Raw genomic sequence first — 22,499 nt, 5'->3', positions numbered from 1 at the left:
TGTTCTTTCTTTCTTTAGACTTCTCATAAACAAAGATTTTCATCCTAAATCAATGGTAGGCTATAGGCTATTTACCATACCCTAACCCACACAAACATTGTTTCTGAATGTTGTAAAAACTTTTAAGATTAAATCATGCCTGCAGTAGGCTATCCTGCAAACATTTTTTTGCCAGAATATACATTATTTGGCCTAATTTTGTATCCAAAATTTCCATTAGCCTAAATAGCTATCCACAATAAAAAATTTAGCTCCGATTGGATGACAGCCTATTTCTAGATATAGTGATTTTTTTGAGGAAAATGTATATTTTTAATGGGGTTGCACTGCAAACTACATTTTCCTGTTTCGAAATAGAATAGAATAGAATAGAATAGAATAGAATAGAATAGAATAGAATAGAATAGCTTTCACACAAACAACATAGGCTACACATTGTTTAACGTGAAGGAGCAATTTCTTCATAACTGATTTTTAAAATGACTTTCATTATAAACAGTCAGGTAAGATGAGTTGCACGCGGGAAAACAGAGATTACAAAAGCTGTTGTCTCTAAGCGCAGGACTAGCCTATTATTTAAAAGTGTGTTTAAGGCGACAGATCTTCACAAGCCCTGATACTGCGCGCATGCAACTACCCCGTCCACTCTTACCGAAAGGAAACGGACAACTAAAGACGGCAAGACTACAATTAAAGACAACTGGACTTCCATGACCGGGATAGCCTATATTGATGAAGACAGGCACGCGCACAGGTGACAACCCGCAGCTTCTGCATCTCCGCGCAACATCCTCCTTCGATTCGGGAATCTTTTGTCGCAAACAAAGTTTCTGATTGCAGTTTATTTATTTCGAACATCATTGAGCACATGGATGACCTCCTCTTTAGAGACATCTCATCATTTCCCACTCAAAAGAGGTAAAATATTCATATTGTGCTGGAGGAGAGGAGCTAACAGCTGTTACTATCAACATGGAAAACAAATCAGTAAGCTTTTCATTTTATTCTCTTATGATACATTGGTAAATACAACTTTTTACATTATTTTAATTTGCAGCAATGTAATGAGTTTATAAAACCTGTTAATTTTGATGTTCATTTTGTACATTTTTATTTTATTAGTTGCATTGTTTACAGTTGTGTACAAGAAGTCAATATTTAGACTATTCATTGATATGAAAAGTTACAATTTTATTTTAAAATAGGCCTATATATTAAAAGTAAAATTCATTATCATTAAAGTTACCTTGATATTTAACTGTAGGTTATTTGTATTGGTTAGTGTGATACATTCTAAATCATGTTTCAAATAGAGCAGACAGTAAACCACAAATATACTTTGAATGGTAGGAAGATTCAAAACATTATTTATTCATATAAATAAATACATTTAATTAAATTCACATGTCATTTTCACAATATCGTTTCAAAGCATCTTTACAGAAAATGCATGTTTTAATCTGTTATCAGAGACTGTCCTGTCCATCAGAAATGTACAGTTCTAAGAGAAATCATGCAGTTTGCTAACATCATGTATTCATTTAAGCAGAAATAATGGTCTCATTACAAGTTGTGATCAATATACAATAGAAAATTTGGCAGTTGTGTATGTTGATTCAGAGTTGGTGTTGGTGTCATCTCTTCAGGTGATCGTTCATCCCCAGGTAGCGACAGAAAAGCAAATGGAAAATGATTAGCGTAGCTTTTGTTCATAACATTTCAAGCAAAAGATAAACGTGCATTTGATCTGAAATAACTATGAGATGCATTATGTGAATGCATGCTAAAGAGATGTGTCTTTAATATAGATTTATACTGGGAGAGTGAGTCAGAGCATGAACATTATTATCAGGAAGGCTATTCCAGAGTTAGGAGCCAAATGAGAAAACACTTTCCCTCATTTAGTGGATATTCTAGGAACAACCAAAAGTCCAGAGTTGTGTGATCTTAAAGATCATGATGGATTGTAGGGCGACAGAAGATCAGTTAAATACACAGGAGCTAAACCATTTAGGGCCTTATAGGTTAGTAGCAATACATAATAATAAAATAATGAATAATAATACTTAATAATATAATCGATACAGAACTTAATAGGTAACCGGTGTAGAGATGATAAAATTGGTGTATGATCATATTTTCTTGAGGTTGGAAGAAGACTGTTTTTGTAACATAACAAATGATTAAGTTGCTGTCTAATATAACACCAGGTATTTGGATGAACAGTAGGCTATAGCCTCCTACATAATTCTAGATGCAAATTTTATTCTAAGAGATTCTGCTGGGTTTTGGTCCAATATGTAATAAGTCTTTAAAATATGAGTCTTTCTTTTAAATATGAATTCGCACAGGGCTAATATTCTGCTGTTTAGGCAAACGCCTGGCACACATTTCTTTATACAAGAACATATTTCTGTAAAATATATGACAAATGAGATTTAGGATGTTTGATAACGTTGGCAAATGGTGTTCCAGGACCCGGGCTGTGAGTCACCAGTGTGCGCGGGCTGTGGCGCGCGGATCTCGGATCGCTTCTACCTGCTCGCGGCAGACAGACGGTGGCACGAGCGCTGTTTGAAATGTTGCGCGTGCCACGCTGACCTGGAGTCAGAGCTCTCGTGCTTCAGTAAACACGGAGACATTTACTGTAAAGAGGACTATTACAGGTAAATGTTTACATGTTTACGTTTACAACAGCTGAACGTTGGTTGTTATAGCCTATTCAACATCGAAATTAGACCAAATTGTTACTCACTGCATTGCTATTGCTATGCTATAAGAGACCGCGTTTAGTTGTCACGATTTTACCCCAGCGAACGCTTATTTGTGATCCTTTTTTTTAAAAAAAGTTGTTAAATTTCCAAAAGAATGCAGTTCATTTAACAAACGTTGACCTTTCACCCCAATAGCGGGGTAATTTGTCACAATGTAAACCCGCTGTTTACTCACACTAATTTGAGTAGAACTATAGCATTTCATATGAAATCATCTAAAGTAAAAAAAAAAAAAAAAAAACAGGGTTTATTCAGGTCTTAAAAAAGTCTTAATTCATCCTCACACAATTAAGGCCTTAAACCAGAGCAGAAAGTCTTAAATTCATAAAGTTAGGGAATTAATGTTGCATGCATTGCAAAAATGATTATCTTCCTCAGCATTTCTGTCCTGTTTTCCAATAAAAATATCGAAACCTCCTTAAATCAAGATATATTTAGGCTGCTTGAGATGCAAATGTAAAATTAAATTGTGAGTTTATGCTTAAAACAAGAACAAATATCTGTCAACAAGCTATGAAAACTTCCCTTTAAATTAAGATGATATGTCTGAGCCCATTGGCAGATATTTGTTCTTGTTTTAATCATAAATTCACTTCATTTGGACAGAAAACAAGACCATTTATACACAATATTTTATGTCATTTTGCATCTCAAGTACTAAAAAGTACATCTTTTTAGAAGATGGCCTGATTATGAAATCATGAATCAACAAAAATGCAAAAGATGCTAAATACCAAACCATTGTTCAGTGACAACTTGCCCCAACACCCCTGTCCTGAGCTTTCACAGTTCACACATGTGAAAAGCTTCTTAATAAAGCCATACAATGATGTCTTCTCTTAAGTAGTAGGTTTTCTTCGCAAAGATGTGCACGGTGTCACCTGGGAATCTCTGCTGCAGAGATAGTGATGCGCGCCAGGGATCTGGTGTACCACTTGAGCTGTTTTTCCTGTGCCACCTGTGACAAAGTGCTGTTCACTGGAGATCACTACGGGATGAGAGAGACGTCAGTGTACTGTCGGGTACATTTCGAGATGATGCTACAGAAGGAATGCCTTAAGAATTTGTATTATTCAGACGCGTCTCCAATAGAGCTAAACTCTGAGAGCAGCACATACAATGAAGGGACACCTGTGCGCAGAGGACGGGCCCGGAAGAGGAAACATTTTGATGCCGCTGACCATGGTACTTATAATTCAGGTAATGCATTTTAGAGAGTAGCATAATTGTAGCATATATTTTCTAGTGCTGTCAAATCGATTAATTGCATCTAACATAAAAGTTTGTGTTTACATAATATAGGCTATGTGTGTGCATATATTATATATTTATATATATTACATATGTCTGTGTGTGTGAGTGTCCGTTATACAGACATATAGTATGTATATATGTGACCCTGGACCACAAAACCAGTCACATGTCAATTTTTTTGAAACTGAGATTTATACATCATCTGAAAGCTGAATAAATAAGCTTTCCATTGATGCATGGTTTGTTAGGATAGAACAATATTTGGCAATATTTAAAAATCTGGAATCTGAGGGTGCAAAAAAATCAAAAGATTGAGAAAATTGCCTTCAAAGTTGTTCATTTATGTTCGCAATTATGCTGCATTGACTCACAAAAATAAATGTTTTATATATTTACAGTAAGAAATTTACAAAATATCTTTATGGAACATGAACTTTACTTAATAGCCTAATGATTTTTGGCATAAAAGAAAAATCGATAATTTTGACCCATACAATGTATTGTTGGCTATTGCCACAAATATACCCGTGCGACATGTGACTGTGATTGTGATCCAGGGTCATATATATATATATAATATAATATATATATATAATGTTAGTTCTGTCATGAAGCTCTAGATGGTGCAGGCTGATGGGTCCTTAACACAAGCTTACATTATATTTATATTTATATTTACAACATTAACTACTGGCTCAAGCTGATTGGTTCATGTTGCATCTGCAGCCAATGAGCTTGCTGATCAACATTTAAATGGCTGGTTACCATTCACTATAGCAGTTTACAGCGCACTTTCAGAGCTCGTCTAAAACCCTCCACCTTCCCCAGCTCAACCTGTAAATATCTGCTATGGGTAATTGATATTTGTGCAGGGCCAGTATGTTTTACATACTCACAGCAGCATATCGGAGTACGTATTTGGCAGTAGCAAGCAAGTTCCTTGCTGTGCCGCAGCAATTATCAACAGCAGCAGCGTAGCAGATCTATTCCGCCAAGACCAAATACATTAACATTGTCATATCCATTACCATGCTAAAAATCTTCAGAGAGTTGTCATGGTAGAAATATATTATATATATATATATATGCATACATACATATATATGTGTATATATATGTATATATATAGGCCTATATATATATATATATATATATATATATATATTATATATACACATAATTACACAATGTGTAATATGTATAGATGTGTGTGTGTGTTTATATACACAGATGCACACACACACAGACATATATGATATATATTTCTAACATTATATATATAATATATATACAGTATATATAAACTTTATATAAACAATTTTTTATGTTAGATGCGATTAATCATGATTAATCGATTTGACAGCATTAATATTTTCATCAACTTACAGGTTATAAAGTTTATTGTATATGTATGCGCTCAGTTTTTCCTGTCTTTTAATACATTTGGCAAAAATCTTGTGTTATAAAAGATGAGTTGCTTACACATCTATGATTAGGGCAAATACCAGACTAAGACACTCTTCTCAGCTCCTCAAATACATAAAACATTAGCCTTCACATACATTGTAGTTTTTGAATAATGAAATTACTTACCCTTGCACTGAATTTTCATCATTATATATATATATTTAAAACTTTTGACTAGTGTATATATTTAATTTTGGGATTATAAAAATAAAAATGTTAATAGTTCTTATCAAACAATATGTTAGCATTACAAAAATAGTCAGATCTCATAAAAAAATACACACACAAATATCATTAACAAATAAAATCCTATTGTTATTTTAATTTGAGTACAATTTAAAAATAATGAAATAGTAATATATATGTAAATATATATATATTTATTAATATATATTACTATATAAATAATATAAATACTATATAAATATTATAAAATGACTTGAGTAAATCATGTTCTACACAAAACGGTTCTTATAAAATTATTTAAGAGTAAATCGTCATAGTTGTGGAACTTTGTTCAAGTAAATGTGTGCAGAAGATGAAACTGAGAAAACAGTGTTTGCTATTGTTGATAATGCCCTGGCCTTTAGTGTTTCAGTGAGTCATATCAGTGATGATTAACTGTGTGTGCATGTGCTCTAGACGTGACTCACGCTAGGGATATGGGTGTGGACCTGTTGGAGAGAGTGAGCTGTCAAAAGTCCAAACGCATGAGAACGTCTTTCAAGCATCACCAGCTGCGGAGCATGCAGTCCTTCTTCACCCACAACCACAATCCAGATGCCAAAGACCTCAAAGAGCTCTCCCAGAAAACCGGCCTCACCAAACGTGTGCTCCAGGTCAGAAAAACATCACTGGGAGTTGAACAGAAATGACCTCGGTTTGAGTTAGATATACAGTGGGCTCCAAAAGTCTGGACCACGTTAAAAATGTGGCATTAAAAATCGAATGTAACAGTAAAAAAAAAAAAAAAAAAATGTATGATGAAAAATGCAAAAGAAATATTCAAGATTCTGCATTATTTGTAGATCACTGATCAAAGTAAATTTGCAACATGGGTCATGTGACTCCTTTGTACAGATGGTCAGATTTTCTTGTTTTCAAGTTTTCTTATTCGATTTCATGCACAGACCGATCGGCATTTATGGAAGCTTGTTTCCTTGCAATTTGCTGCAGGAGCTCTGATGATGACTCAGCTGTTTCACGTTTGGCCGGACATGTTTATTCTGACACCTTAAGTTCTGTTAATGATAATTTCACTAAAAAAAGTTTTTTACTGGCATTGATAGTTCTATGAAGAATCTTTTAACATCCATGGAAACATTTCATTGCACAAAATGTTCTTTTTATTAGTTTAGATTATTATGATGTTCTTTACACTAAGAAAAATTGTTCTTTTAAGAACTGTTGACTGAAAGGTTATTTGAGGAAGCCGAAATGGTTCTTCTATGGAATACCCGACTTTATTGGTATTTAAAGGTAGGGTAGTGTCAAGTCATTCATAAAAGAGGTTCGTACAACGACGTTTTCGGAGCTTGTCTTTATTTAGCAACTCGGAACAGCAGCAATCGGCCAGTGTGAGATAGACGTCACCTCTCCTCTTACTTCAAAATAAAAGCATTCCTTACACTATTATTCCATAATACCACAGGTAGGACATTTTCGGAATGGCTAGCAATAGCAAGCTAGCTTTGAAAGCATGAGATCCCACCCTCCTTTCAGAGCATATTCAAAGCCACGCCTCCTTCAAAACACATGAAATAGAGTTTGCAAAATGTCACGAGACGAAAGACGGCATTAAACTACCTCCTGTCTCAAAGCACATAACATTACAGTAATAATGAACATAAACAACTTAAAGAGCACTGACCTGTATCACCTGACTGCTGCAGGTTCATTTCGCCCTTGATAGTGTTGCCATTGAAACGCATACATTTGAGTCACAAACCGCTCCGAGTATAACGTCACAGGTTTCCATCTCTTCCAAATGACAGTAGTTATGGCCTGAATGCAGCATAAGCTGGTTGTTTTGGTTCAGGAGGAACTGTAAAACGCGGCTGCTGTTTCGTTTGCGCTGCTCGGTGACTGACGTCTGTCTAACTCTGCATAGCATGAAACATGCATTTGACATATTTCATCTAATACACTTCATATGTGATAAGGAACGCAAATGAGTGTCACAGCAGGAAGCAAAAAGTGTCCAACTTGACGTTACGTTTTCAGCTCCTCCACCGACTGCAAGCAGCAAATCTCGCCGATCAGTTCAATCGAGCCACAGCCAAAGTCAAACACACCTAAAGATCTCTCATTCCCTCCCTCACTGATATGTAAATTAGCCTAATGGAGTCGAATCCTCATGGTGTCTTTATTTTCTGCAGGTTTGGTTCCAGAACGCCCGAGCAAAATTCAGGCGAAACTGTCTATATCAGGAGAGCGTGGGAGTGGACAATGTTTCTGACAATTCCACCATCACGTCCCCATCGGTGCCTTCACCTGAGCTTTCTCACGGATCCTTGAGCCCATCAAGCCCCAACACCGGCACCTCTCCATCTCAACACACACACGCAACACAAAACACAACAGCATTAGACATTCACAATGTACACTCCCCAATTTCTTCAGAGTTCCTCTACCAGTAGTTTTTGATTGTTGTTAAACTATATTATCTTTAAAGTTAGTGTATTTGTTAGGTATTATTCATTAACTAAAGGAGAGTGAATGCCTGTTGGAGTCTTTGAAGCACCAGCACACAGTAAAAGACAAGCCACGTCCAACATCATGTCTACTGCTGATGTTTCGGGATGGAATACTTGCTAAGTATGTACAGCATATTATGGTATACAGTCTGCTGCATTTTAAAAAATAGTTTGTTAAAATGCAATATCATATGCAAGCATGAATGTTTCAAACAGTCGCACGTTAAATTGTTGTCACATGAAATCATTGTTTTGTATGTCGGCAAGTTGCATCCACATATCACCTTGAAAATAAAAGTTATATAGCATTTTTTATTCAGTTTTATATAGAAATGTCTCATTATCTTTAGTAAGATGTATTGCAATGATTCATTAAATTGATCAAAAGTGACAACATTTATAATGTCACAAAGGTTTTCTGTTTCAAATAAATGCTGTTCTTTTGAACATTCTATTCATCAAAGAATCCTGAAAAAAAAGTATTAGCCTATAGTTTCCATAAAAATATGAAGCAGGACCACCGGTTTTCAACATTAAGACTAATAATAAGAAGAAATGTTTCTTGAGCAGCAAATCAGCATATTAGAATGATTTCTGAAGGATCATGTGACTGGAGTACTGACGCTGAAAATTCTACATTTTAAAATATATTAAAATAGAAAACATGAATAAACACATATACATAGCAGTTCACCCATATGCACACAGAGAAAATCAGATGTGGTAACTTGGAACTCTCTGAACAAGATTAACAAGGTTGGGGGAATATATGTTTGTTTATTCATCACTGGAGTGTGTGGTGCTTGATTATATGTATAAGTGGCGTGTGTGAGAGTGTAAAGTTTGTCCAGGGTAATTATCCTCATCCCTGCTGAGGTGATTGTGGTTTGCATTGTGCAGTTACGAGCTGAGACTGAAGTCTGCCAGTGCTGACACGGTCACAACATCAAAAAGAGAAAGAGATTCGCTGCTGTCTTTCTTCCATGACCGCACTCTTTTATTAGCTGCTAATTAAGTTTTGCATGGCAAAAAAAATATATATTTTCCGGAATTTCTCTTCGTTAAGATCTCTGTAAAATTATGGATAGTGATCGCATAAATATTTTTTTGTATACTGCGCATTTCATGCTTGTTGTGGTTTCCCGCAACCAAGTTTGTGTGAGTGAGTGTGTGGTTTGTGTTTACGCATGTGTGCCTTTATGGATGGCAGATTATACTTGCGCGCGCACACACACACACACACACACACACACACACACACACACAGTAACTTTGGGGTCGGTAAAGTTTTAAAATACAATAAAATAACAGTAAAATAGCTAACAGTAAGTAATAGTTGCGTTCTGGCGCAATATGGCTGCCGTTGCATCATCCAGGTGGATGCTGCACATTGGTGGTGGTTGAGGAGATGTAAAGATGTAAAGCACTTTGAGAGCTGAGAAAAGCGCCATAAAAATGTAACAAATTATTATTATTATTATATTATGAAATATTATTACCATTTAAAATGTTCTGAAAATGTAATTTATTACTGCGATGAAAAACTAAATTTTCAGCATCATCTAGTCTTCTGTGTCACATGATCCTTCAGAAATATTTCTAATATGCTGATTATTTGATTCTCAATAAACATTTCTTAGTATTAGTGTGGAAAACAGTTGTGCTGCGCAATATTTTTGTGGGAACTATGATTAAAAAAATGCAGGATTCTTTGATGAATAGAAAGTTCAAAAGAACAGCATTTATTTAAAATAGAAACCTTATGTAACAGTAAATGTCTTCTTTACTGTCATTTTTCATCAATTTAATGATGGATAAAAAAAATTGTATCTATAAATGTATTACTGTATTCATATGCTCCAAGTAATGACAACATGGTATTGACTGGTCGTCTGGACACATTTTGTAACTGTTTTTTTTGTTACTGTCTGAGACCTCGAGGGGGCGCTACTGAATTTCAAATGACTGAAATGCCTGACGATTGTTAAGAAAGAATCATAAAAAAAGCACACATCCATCCATTCATAGTTCCTCTATAGACACATAACCACACATACACACACGCGCGCACTTAAAATGAAAAAGCAGAAGTTCTCCACACTCTCTACAGTTTTATGTCACTTTTTTAATGCCACTAAAAATATATATTTGCCACTTCCTCCAGCACAACACGTGCCAAACACAACTTTGTCTGCAACAGCAAACCTTTGGTGCCTGTGAGTGTGTTGAGGCAGACATGTGTCTGAAAGGTATTTGCTCATAATTTCCCCACAAGAATGACAACTATTCAGGTTGAAAGTGAGTGTGTTTGTGCGTGTGAGAGACAGAGAGAGGTGGGAGATACAGCAAACTCTAGAAAGATGTGGGTCAACTTTCCATTAACCATAGCAAGCCACATGAAGAGTCTGGGGTTTTTGCTGTCGTACTGTTCTTGCACATGGGGTTATACTGAAGCAATGTTATCATGACACTATCATGAATATGAACTTGTCTAAATTAGGTTTGGGATATATATTGGCTTTAGAGCTCCATCAAATGTTTAAAAGTCACATAATGTGTGCAATCTATACCATAAATATAAATCTTGGACATTCAATACCCAGCATACATATGTGGTAAGGACAATCCATTTTAATCCATTACAGTGCATTTTGTCAATATTTCATGAAAAGAGTGTATATGGAATCTTAGGATTCAGCTTTTATATTTAAATTTGAATAATTTTTGTCTATTAAAATCTATTGTTATTCATTTTAAAGACATCATCTTTATGTAAAAATAAGAAAAATTTGAAATAAAAATATTCAACATTTCATTATTATTATTAGGTGGTGGAGGTATTTTCACATTTAAATAAAATATATAATATAACAATAAAATAAATATTGGACTAATTATTACTATTATTATTTATTAGGTAGCAGTGCTTGCATTATGTCATATTTAAATAAAACAGCCTACATAATATAAAATACAAATAATTATTGCATTTATTATTATTATTATTAGGTGGTGGTGATAGCATTGTCACATTTAATATAATATAAACATAATTCTTTCATTTATTATTATTGTTATCATGATCATTATTATTATTGTGGTATTGTCACGGTTAAAATAAAATATTGTAGGCTACAATATTGTATTGTACTATTGCTAAATTATATTATTATGATAGAACTGTCACATTTCAAATATAACATTTAAAATAAAACAATATAAAAATGATTATAATTATGAAATAAAATGTTCACATTTAAAATAAAATAAATAATGTAAAAATGAAATCATTATTGGGCTACTTGGTATTGTTAAAAGTCTGAATCACCTATCCCCCCCTTGCAGAAAGTGGTTTACTGTAGTCACAGATCACAGTCAGCCATGTGATGCGCGGGGTGTGACTCAAACTTGCGTGGCCCGTGACATTAGTGAGTCTGGGCACTGACCAAAAGGGCTTCGCAACATTTTTCAGCCCTGTAAATGTGTCAGGCACCGCTCTGGAGAGGTAAGTGGAACTCCTGCGTGACTTTTAACCCGAATAGTTAAAAACACGATGCTCGTGACGCTCGCGCGCCTCGCGATAATAAGGGGTTACAGTTGCGCAACGTGTTCAAGTAGAAGAGAAAGATTGCACCAAATTATTATTGGGGGCATAATGTCGCTGTGAAGCAGTAAAAAGAGGAGAGACAATCTAAATGAACACAAGGCTGTTTCGTTCTTTTGGATTCAATTTACATGGAAACATGGAACGTGCAAATATTGCATATGCTTTAGTTCACGTCTACTGCTCTTGCGCGGAAAATAGATCTGTTTTGAAAGTTCATACATCTGTTTTTCTTCATATTAGGGCCTAGTTCCGCTCCTTCATATATTTCCAGAAGCAATAATGAGAATAAATAAACACAAAACGACCGTATCGCTCTGTAAATACTGTGTAAGTGAAATTAACAAGTATACAGGAAACATTGAAATGCTCCTCTAGTTTAACGGGAACACCCACCTTCACACTGTAACTTCGATTATATGTGCAAATGTTACTTACAGCTCGGAATCAACAATTGCACGCGATCACGACTCATTTATGATGGTAATAAGTCGCTTTTAATGTTCAGTTATTTGTATGATGGTATTGCATAGCGCTTGTTTTTTATAAGGAAAAGCTGCAGTTTGACTCCGCCCACACACGCGGTTTGTTTGTATCCATTCACGTGTTTTTGGACACAAAGTAGCGTTTTTCTCCCTTTTTTATTAAGATGACTCATTCAGGATGGCAATTACAGGAAACTTGTTAAACATGTTTTAAAAAAAAAACGCTTTTTGCATGCTAGCAATGAACAGAAATGAAATATTTATGTAATAAAATCATAAAATATTTTTACATAGATAAATAAAACCGAGGCATTCAATGACATGTTCCTACAATAAAAAACAAAAAAAGTTTTTTTTATACTTTTTTACTTGTAAAGAATGATCAATAATCTTATATATTTTAAAAAGGGGTATAAAGCAACTGGGTATTTGACATTTTTTCATAAGATTTTAGGTTAAAATTGATACAAAGCCAATTTACATTATCTTTAGGCCGTCACTACTTGACACAACAAGTTTTTGCAGTGTTTCCTCTTAATGTCAAGATGTTTAGATTATACAATTGTATTAGTTAAGGTTGTATTCAATATGCATGTAATTAATGACTTCAAATACTAACTGTAGCCTACATTTGGTTGTTTTCACCGAGGCATAGAAGATCATTGCCAAACGAGTCAAACGTGTTGGTTTTTGTGATAGATCACCATGCAGTAATATGGGATTCTTTTACAAAATCAAATGATATTATCATGCAGGTCTTTCTTCATCAGACACATGTGTGTGTGGGTTTCTGTGCGTGCGCATGCAGGGTTTTTTTGGAAGTGAGATTGTGGATATGATGGGGGTTTTTGCATTTGAGACTGGAGTTGTTTGATCTGTAGCATTTGATCGAGCGGAAACGCAAGCGCATGAGTCAGAAGAGTAAGCGGAAGATAGAAAGCTCAAACTCGCCCAGGTCACTTCCTCCAGACCACCACTAATCTTAAATCTGTTATCCTTAATCCTAAAAATGTAGGATTGTGTATCAATCGACAAATATCCTAAAAATATCCTAAAAATCCTGTTAATTTGACTTAAAAAAAAAAGAAAAGAAAGAAAAGTCTTATAAAACTGTTTGTTTATTTTGTATGAATCATATCCAGAGATAAAAGTGACACTCATTAGATAATTATGTATAAAGGGTAGGCATAAAAAGCTCAGCCTATCCTTTTTCGGTTATTCTGTATATTATTTTTCTTTACTATGGAAAATTATCTGTAAGGACAGAATTTTCAATTTTTTGTTGAATTGAATTGAAAGTATTACAAGATTCCATATTGGTGCCTGTATATTCTACAACTTATAGATTTAATGAAAAAACCATGAGATAGTGTTGGTTGACAAAACACCATCAGGGGAACACACATGACATGACACTAAAATAATGCAATAAATATGAACTAAAGTGAAACAGAAGAATAAATGTAGGATGAGACTTGCTTTTGTCCATTGGGAATTGTTTGGTTGCTTGGATGGTTGTGGTTTGCTATTGGTTGATCTCATGTGAGTGACAGGTTGCCCCGCCCTCACGCCAGTAAACACATCATCAGAGAAGAGAAGAGATGCTGCAAGAGGGAGGGGAAGTTATCTTGATTAAAGATTATGAAAATGATGTGCACAGATAAATAATTGAAAAGAAATACTGCAATATTACATTAAAAATAAGAATTGTCCATTTTGCTTTCATGGTGATTTTAACCAATTACAGGGTTGGTAAAACATGTTTATTGATCGTAGTGTATACTAAAAACTTTCTGATACATTAAAGTCACAAACTAGACACAGGATACAACCTATACATTTATAAAAGTGTAGTGTTGTAATATGCCATTTTAAACATAGCCATTGTGATGTAATTCCTTATTATATAGAAACAGGAAGATGATGCTTGTCGGGTTTCTAAGTATTCTAGTGTTTCTAAGAAAATTGTGAATTACCTTTAACCCATCTGAAAATACAAACCGAAAGCACACATGTGCAAATGTGGTGTGTGTGGTGCACATCCAGATGTGTCTTTGTTCAAATGTTCGTGTGTGTGTGTGTGTGTGTGTGTGTGTGTGTGTGTGTGTGTGTGTGTGTGTGTGTGCGCGCGTGTGTGAAGAGTGGCACTGTTGCAGGCGGTAGGATAGATTTTTTCCTTTGCATTTTTCTTCCCATGAATTGAAGGAAATGGTACAGGACCTCCGTCTCCTTCCCCTCCACACAATCTCTCTTTCATTGTTTTTTGTTTGTTTTTTTTTCTTCTATTTTATGGAAGCAGGAAATAACTAGTTTTCTTTACTTCTTTGAACGAGAAAGATATGTGCTCTGTGTAGTGTGACTTATTTCAATAAATGATTAGCTACATTAAAGATTTCAGCAATACTACTCTACTCACAAAGAGTTGACAATGTGTTTTGTATTACTGTGCCGTGTCTTTTCTAACTAATTTGCACCAGTTTAACCGTTGTGGATGATGAAAAAAAGCCAGTCTGCTTCAAGGTTCAGCATGTTGTGAGTCAGAGATGCTCTTCTGCAGACCTCGTTTGTAACGAGATATGCAGAGCCAGTCTGGCCATTCTTCTCTGACCTCTGGCATCAATAAGGCATTTTTGCCCACAGAACTGCAACTCACTGGATATTTTCTCTTTTTCGGTCCATTCTCTGTAAATCCCAGTAGATCAGCAGTTTCTGAAATACTCAGACCAGCCCGTCTGGCACCAACAATCATGATACATTCATTGTCACTTTTCTTTGCCATTCTGATGCTCAGTTTGGACTTCAGCAGATCAGCAGAGTTGCTGCCATGTGATTGGCTGATTAGAAATTTGTGTTAACAGGCAGTTGAACAGGTGTACTCCATATACATACATATATATACTGTGTATATACGTATATATATATATATATATATATATAGGCTGTTCATAACACTGAAGTAGCCTAGATGATCTCACACGCTTAAAATCGTGTTTGCTCATTCATTAACATGCTTATTCTGGTAATTACTCTTTATTGTGGCTTGCAGGCACAGAAAATGTTACAGGCACCGCAATCCGTGTTTGTGTGCATTTGTGAATGTGGGTCAGTAGGTTTGTCTAGTTTGTTTAAAATAAAACAGGACTTGTTTGTACATGTCATGTCGTACAGTGTGGAAGAGAGCATGTGCTCTGACTACACACCCTCATGCTGAAAATCCTATGGCTGTGCAGCATACCTGCAATGGATTATTTTCTCATGTTACACTAATCTGATACCTGGATCAGTACTGACAGCGAAACTCTCCTTTTTTTAACATATGAGAGTTATCAGGCAGATGAGACTGGTCCAAGTCTGTTAGGCATGGTTGTTATTGTCAAGCTGGAAAAAAATAGAACAAGATGCAATTGAATCCGGTATCAGAAACACTATCGGGATAAAAAGGGGAATGTGTATCTCTGCACATCTCTAGAAGTCAAACACTGCATGCCTCAGTGTACACGTTAGACACTTTATTTCCACTTTTTGAATATTTTCTTCATTTTTATTGGAAATAAATGCATTTCCAATCTGATATGTGATGGGGGAAAAAGGGAGTAAATCGAGTCTGGCAAAAAGCGAACTCGGGTCGATTTGCGTCAAAACTTTCTGCCACACACCTTATTCCTACGCTATTGCTAACAAGTCAGTGGGCGGAGTTAGTGTAAATAGCCTCTGCCAACAAGCCGGGCTATTTGCACGTATATTATTGATGGCATTGCTGGTGATATAAAAGCAAGCAAGACTCTTCCTTGTGTTCATTTAGTAAAAAATAATATTTTGTACTCCATTTTACTTACAGTAAACATTTTGAGTTTACTTATTTTTAAAAATAGTTGGCTGTATGATTGAAATGGACATTCCTCTGATTTAAAAACAAGACTATACTGTTCAATCGTTTTGGGGTCAGTGTGTTTTTTTTATTATTAAGAAATGAATCATTGTATTTTGCAAGGATGCATTAAACTGATCAAAAGTGACAGCAAAGCCATTTATGTTACAAAATATATCTATTTCAAATTAGATTTGTTTCTTTTGAACTTTCTATTCATCAAAGAATCGTGGGGGGGGGGGTTATTCTTGAGCAGCAAATCGGCATATTAGAATTATTTCTGAAGGATCGTGTGACACTGAGGACACATGATGCTTAAAATTCAGCTTTGCGCCACAGGAATAAATTACATTTTAAAATATAGTCCAATGGAAAACTGTTATTTTAGACTATAATAATATTTTATTTCACTATATTCCTGTATTTCTGATCAAATAAATGAAGCTTTGGTGAGCATGAGAGACTTCTTTCAAAATCATAAAAAAAGGTTTTTCACCTGTTTTTCCTTTGCTGGGCTATAATTGTAAATGTCTAAACATTTGAGTTTAGGTATCAATCATCTCCACAGCACAAAAAAATACCACAAAATTCCATACTAAGTGTTCAGGGTTTCTTCGAATCCCTTTAAGTATGAGCAGATGTAATAGTGATGCTCGTCTTAGCAAACGCCTCAAATTAGCATGAATCCACCGCTGTGAAGCACTGACAGATGCTCGTCTGATCTCAGCCTTTGTTTGACTTTCAACGGTTCAAGATGGTTTTTCATTGTTACTGAAAAACTACAATTAAACAAAGCAGCCATCTGGAAAGGAAACAACCTGTTTGATAAAGCAGACGTTGCAAATGCCTGTCTTTTGACTGACTCCATGTCCTTTGTGTTTGCCTGTAGGTCTGGAATGTCATTATGGAGCAAAACAGCCTTCAAGATCTGAATAAAAATTACACGGTGCCAGTACAGAACGACCAGGTCTGACCACACACACACACACACACACACCCCTGGCACAGGCCTGGGCTCACGTGGCATGCGCTGCTAATACACTCGTCAACGGCAGACAGAAGCGTTTATGAATCATCAATCTGATAATGCTGACATTATCACGCTGCTCTGACTCTCACTTACACTGTCTCTTTCTGTTCCTCTGTCTGTCTCTCAGAGCCAGAGGAACATGCTATTACATTTTACATGTACATTTATGCATTTGGCAGATGCTTTTATGCAAAGTGACATACATTGGTACACATTTGATCAGTTTTTGATTCAAACTCTTGCTAGCATCATGCTCTACTCTTTGTGCTACAGGAAGACTGTGGATATGGATATGAATACTATTCAGATCTGTCCAACTTCCTCATTGAGAAAATGATTGGCCGTGGTCAGTTCAGCGAGGTTTATAGAGCCACATGTCTACTGGACAACCGGCAAGTGGCACTAAAGAAAGTACAGGTGAACATTCACATTAATTAAAATTGCATTTTAGCATATTACTTTTTTTTTCTTTTTTTTATACTGAATCTTCTGTATGCATAATAGTATACTCAGATGATCTATTCAGTTTGACAAAATGTGCAGTTTATAACCTGTGAAAACTGTGTGGAAGAGAGAATCCCATAATGCAATGCTCTCGGCTTAAACCTTATAATGCCAGTGTGACAGATGAACCAAGAATGATTTTTATCATTTATTACTCAACCTTTAATCAGATGTTTATGCAAAATCTCACCAATGAATCACCAAAAGTTAACAAAATTGGATTAAAATATAATATAATAACGTGAATAATAAATAATATAAATTATAAATATTTATAAATTAAATGAAACATGCAATGAAGTGGTAATGTGACCAATGAACCAAGCATGATTTGTATTTTCTTTTTTAATTCACCATTTAATCACTTAAAGTGTTTTTTTTTCTTCTTCACGACATTGGATTTAAAATTAATTTAAGGAAATGTATAAAAATATGTCACATATTAAATAAAACATGCAATGTAAGTGAGGTCTTGTGACAGTGTGGCATTGTACTTTTGTCTTTACATTGTGTATACTATTTTCATTTAGTATTTTTAAGAAATAGCAGGCAGTAACCAGTACACTGTGCATTAACCAGTAACCAGTATGCTAGCATTCCAATGCAACCACAGACTTGATCTTCAGAATCCCGTGCAAATAAGCAATTTCAAGTGAACCTCTAAGAAATCTTGCTTTCATCTAGTAGTGGAATCTGTTTTCAAAATGGATGAATGAACCGTGATTTAAGATGTTGACAGATTTAACAGTCTGTCAGTCTGTCAACATCTCAAATCACGGTTCATTCAACCATTTTGAAAACAGATTCCACAACTATAAGAAAAACAAGATTTCTCAGAAGTGCTCTGCAAGCGTTTTTAATAAACCAGTGCAGATTTAGCTGTGTGTTGTATTTCAGATCCTGGTCTGGGTGTGTATTGTAATATTATGATGTTTTCTCAGATCTTTGAAATGATGGATGCTAAAGCCCGGCAGGACTGTATTAAAGAGATCGACTTGTTAAGGGTTAGTAGCATGTGTTTTTGAACTTATGCATGTGTCTCCATATGTGACAGTTTGGGATATTTTATATTCATTCTGTAATTGCAGCAACTAAACCATCCAAATGTCATAAAGTATCTGGCCTCATTTATTGAAGACAACGAGCTGAATATTGTTCTGGAGTTAGCAGGCGCTGGTGACATGTCCCAGATGATTAAGGTCGGTCTCACCTTGACACATTGAATGCCTAAATATTATCTAGTAGACCCCAAAAACTAAAATATTAATAAAGTCCATAATAGGTCCCCTTTAATATCATTGATGCACTATTATAGTTTTTGTTAATATTTTTAATTGATTTAATTTTAATATTTTCTGTTTTCATTTGAATTTTAGTTGAAGTTTTAGTAATTTTATCATTTTAGTGTGTTTTTGACATTTGTATTAGTTTGTTAGTTTTTTTATGTCTAAATTGTTTTTATTACATTTTAGTTTATTTAGTAGGGATGCACTGAAATGAAAATTCTGAGCCGAAAACCGAAACTATTATTAGACTTTTTAATGAAATTCAATCATTTTAATGATGTTGAATTAAAAAAATACAATACAATAAAATAAAATAACCACACTTTTATGGAAAGTAACACTAAAATTGGACAGAAAATATATTAATATTAAATATCAATATATTATTCTTTATTAAATTGAGTGAAACCTGAGTGCTGAACACACTGAACAGCGGGGCGATTTACATTTCCGACAAAAAAACGGAAAAGCCGATCATTTCAGTGTATCCCTATTATTTAGTTTGAATTATTTTAGTACTTCAACTTAAATTCATGCAACATTCATTACATTATGCTTAATTTTATTTCAGTTAATGAAAATGTGAAAAAGCTTTAGTTAACTATAATAACCCTGGCATGTGTGTAGTATTTTATGAAGAAGCGGAGGTTGATTCCCGAACGAACGATATGGAAGTATTTCGTGCAGCTCTGCAGCGCACTGGAACACATGCACTCCCGCAGAGTCATGCATCGAGGTAAACACACAAACTCTCTTTCTAAAAGAGACAAGGATTCTTTCTTTCATTCATGTGCTCCTATTTCTTTTGTTCTCATGTCAATGTTTGTGTTTCAGATATAAAACCAGCCAACGTCTTCATCACAGCTACTGGAGAGGTCAAACTCGGTGACCTTGGACTAGGCCGATACTTTAGCTCCAAAACCACTGCTGCACATTCTCTTGGTAACACTGACCATCCATTCACACTGACTGAAATAACAGAACCAGTCCAGACAATTCAATATACTCCAAATACACAAATGTGCTTATTGTGTATCTGTGTCGTTCCCAGTTGGAACTCCATATTACATGTCTCCCGAGAGGATTCATGAGAACGGATACAACTTCAAATCAGACATCTGGTCCTTGGGCTGCCTGCTGTATGAGGTACACAAACACACTTCTGCATCCTATACACACATACACATATGACTTATACTCACCCAGGCTGCATTTATTTCATCAAAAATACAGTAACATCAGTAAACAGATGTCCTGTTTTCTATTTTAATATATTGTAAAATGTACTTTATTCCTGTGATGCAGAGTTGAATTTTCAGCATCATTACTTCAGTCTTCAGTGTCACATGATGCTTCAGAAATCATTCTAATATGCTGATTTGCTGATCAAGAAACATTTCTTATTATTATCATGTTGAAAAGAGTTTAATATTAGTGTGGAAACCATGATAATTTTTTTTTTATATTGTAAATTTCTATATTTTTACTTTTGATCAATTGCTGATTAAAAGTATTACTTGCTTTTAAAAAAACAATGTTTTGTGATGCTGTGATGATGCCAATGGGCATGCCATGGGAGAACATCAGCTGATATTTGAACTGATATCTAAAACAGAAACATTTCTTAATAAATAAATTGCTAAATATTTCTGAATGTGGATGTCATGCATTTTTGGTGGATTGTTTGCATTGTGCTGTTATTTAAGTTAGTTTATGGTTTCCCAATAAAATCCAGTACAAGCTTTTGCATACTGATTACCATAAAATAAATTGATTTGTCCCTTAATTTGAATAAATGAATAAAACATTGTTTTACACTAATGCACTTGCAATCATAGTCTATCTATAGGGCAAGATATCGCACCAGATTAAATGTTGAAATGCACTCTTTTTTTTTTTTTCGTTCAACCACAGTGGTTAACATGAAACTAGTGTGATAGTGATAGTCAAATAAAGAGCCTGGCAAGTTTCCAACAAGACGAGCAAAGACACAAAGGGTCGTAATGATGTTTCCCTTCAAAGGATGTCATGAATGATATTTCTGTCTCCGTCAGATGGCAGCTCTGCACAGCCCCTTCTACAGCGACAAGATGACCCTGCTCTCATTGTGCCAAAAGATCGAACAGTGTGATTACCCACCTCTCCCAACAGAGCACTACTCCCAGAAGGTTCGACACACACACACACACACACACACACACACACACACACACATTTAGAACGTGTTTTTCCATTTCACTGCGCTACTTTTCCATTGTTTTTTGCTGATTTGTTGCTTAAGAAAGTTTTTGCTGCTTAATATTTATGTGGAAATCCTGATACATTTGTTTAGGATTCTTTTGAATATAAATGTTATGATGCCTGAAGATGCTGTCTAGGTAGTCAGCTCACTAGATTTACAACAGCCCATCTCAACAATCACTTACTGCATCCGAAATCACATACTCTCTTGACTAGATACTAATTTTGTACTTTGCCAGTATGTTCTATATAGAACGTGTGCAGTATGAATGTAATCTGGACTTACTGCATTCGCCGTGTTTTATGTTATCATGTGACCTACCAGTGTCAGTTGCATCACGTCACTGCCATTCACAAATCCTCTCCCATGGCCTCATGGGATAGTAAAGTGTCCAATGGATGCACACTTCAGAATCTTGCCACAAGTGTTTGGTCATCATTTTTGCCTTTTATGAGTGCTGTAAATTCAGACATACTTCTCTCGTCACCTACTGTATTTCAGCTACTATATGGTAATGTATGCAGTTTCAGATATGTGAACATCTCTTGTAAATACACACCTTGTATGCGTTTCAGCTCAGAGATCTGGTCAGCATGTGCATCAACCCAGATCCCGACCAGCGGCCCGACATCAGCTTCGTCCTGCAGTTCGCCACACAGATGGAAAGGTGGACGGCCAGCACCTGATACAAACACACACACACACACACCTGCAGCCAGGAGAACCATTGCGCAAACCTGTGATCTCTGCTTTCTCAATCAAACTGATCAAGAAATATCTAGAAATGAGTAAAGAGAGAATGCCATCAGCGATAGTTTCAAGCTGAGCGTTTCTCTAGATTTGTATTGAAAGGAATGCCGATATATATTCTGTTGTGCCTTCGAATGATGTTTCAGTGCTGTATGCTGATTGGTTTAGAGAAAGTTGGTTAGGTCAGGTGACCCAGTGCCTCATGCTGATGATGTCAAAGCAAGGTGGTTCTATTTCTCCATACTTTTTTCTGTAGGCCTATATTCATAACAACATATAAAGAGCCTTACAGTTGAGTTACTTATCGCTCTTTATGTTTCTGATACACGCATACATACATGCATACATACGCACACAATTGTTAAGTGTTTTCCCAAGGAAACACTCGTTTGTGAGATCTTGTTCTCTGGTCAAATATCTACCATGTGAAAGTGTTCATTATATCCATTGTTCCAAAGAGATGTTATTTTTAGGGAATTTTGAAACATTTTCTCACGTTATAATGTGTAATTAACAATAAAATTTAACTTTTGACTTTG

At 35.3% G+C, this 22,499-nt stretch overlaps 2 protein-coding genes across 2 annotated transcripts; both read left to right on the top strand.

Moving 5' to 3' along the window:
* Positions 1 to 2,463: 2,463 nt before the first annotated feature.
* lhx2a (LIM homeobox 2a) lies at positions 2,464 to 8,134 on the top strand (the record flags this gene model as incomplete). Its single annotated transcript, XM_081391422.1, has 4 exons — positions 2,464 to 2,666; positions 3,622 to 3,974; positions 6,138 to 6,334; positions 7,874 to 8,134. 4 exons carry the CDS (start codon positions 2,464 to 2,466, stop codon positions 8,132 to 8,134), a joined length of 1,014 nt encoding a protein of 337 aa, XP_081247548.1.
* Positions 8,135 to 11,530: 3,396 nt separating this feature from the next.
* On the top strand, positions 11,531 to 22,499 carry nek6 (NIMA-related kinase 6). Its single transcript, XM_081390883.1, has 10 exons — positions 11,531 to 11,696; positions 17,038 to 17,115; positions 17,452 to 17,595; positions 18,624 to 18,686; positions 18,771 to 18,881; positions 19,596 to 19,704; positions 19,803 to 19,910; positions 20,020 to 20,114; positions 21,023 to 21,136; positions 21,786 to 22,499. Exons 2-10 carry the CDS (start codon positions 17,053 to 17,055, stop codon positions 21,894 to 21,896), a joined length of 918 nt encoding a protein of 305 aa, XP_081247009.1. The 5' UTR covers positions 11,531 to 11,696; positions 17,038 to 17,052; the 3' UTR covers positions 21,897 to 22,499.

Source organism: Scardinius erythrophthalmus (assembly GCF_964197995.2).
Source record: "Scardinius erythrophthalmus genome assembly, chromosome: 17".
Lineage (NCBI taxonomy): Eukaryota > Metazoa > Chordata > Actinopteri > Cypriniformes > Leuciscidae > Scardinius > Scardinius erythrophthalmus.
Note: the sequence above shows the minus strand (reverse complement) of the source record. Positions and strands in the feature narration are given on the sequence as shown.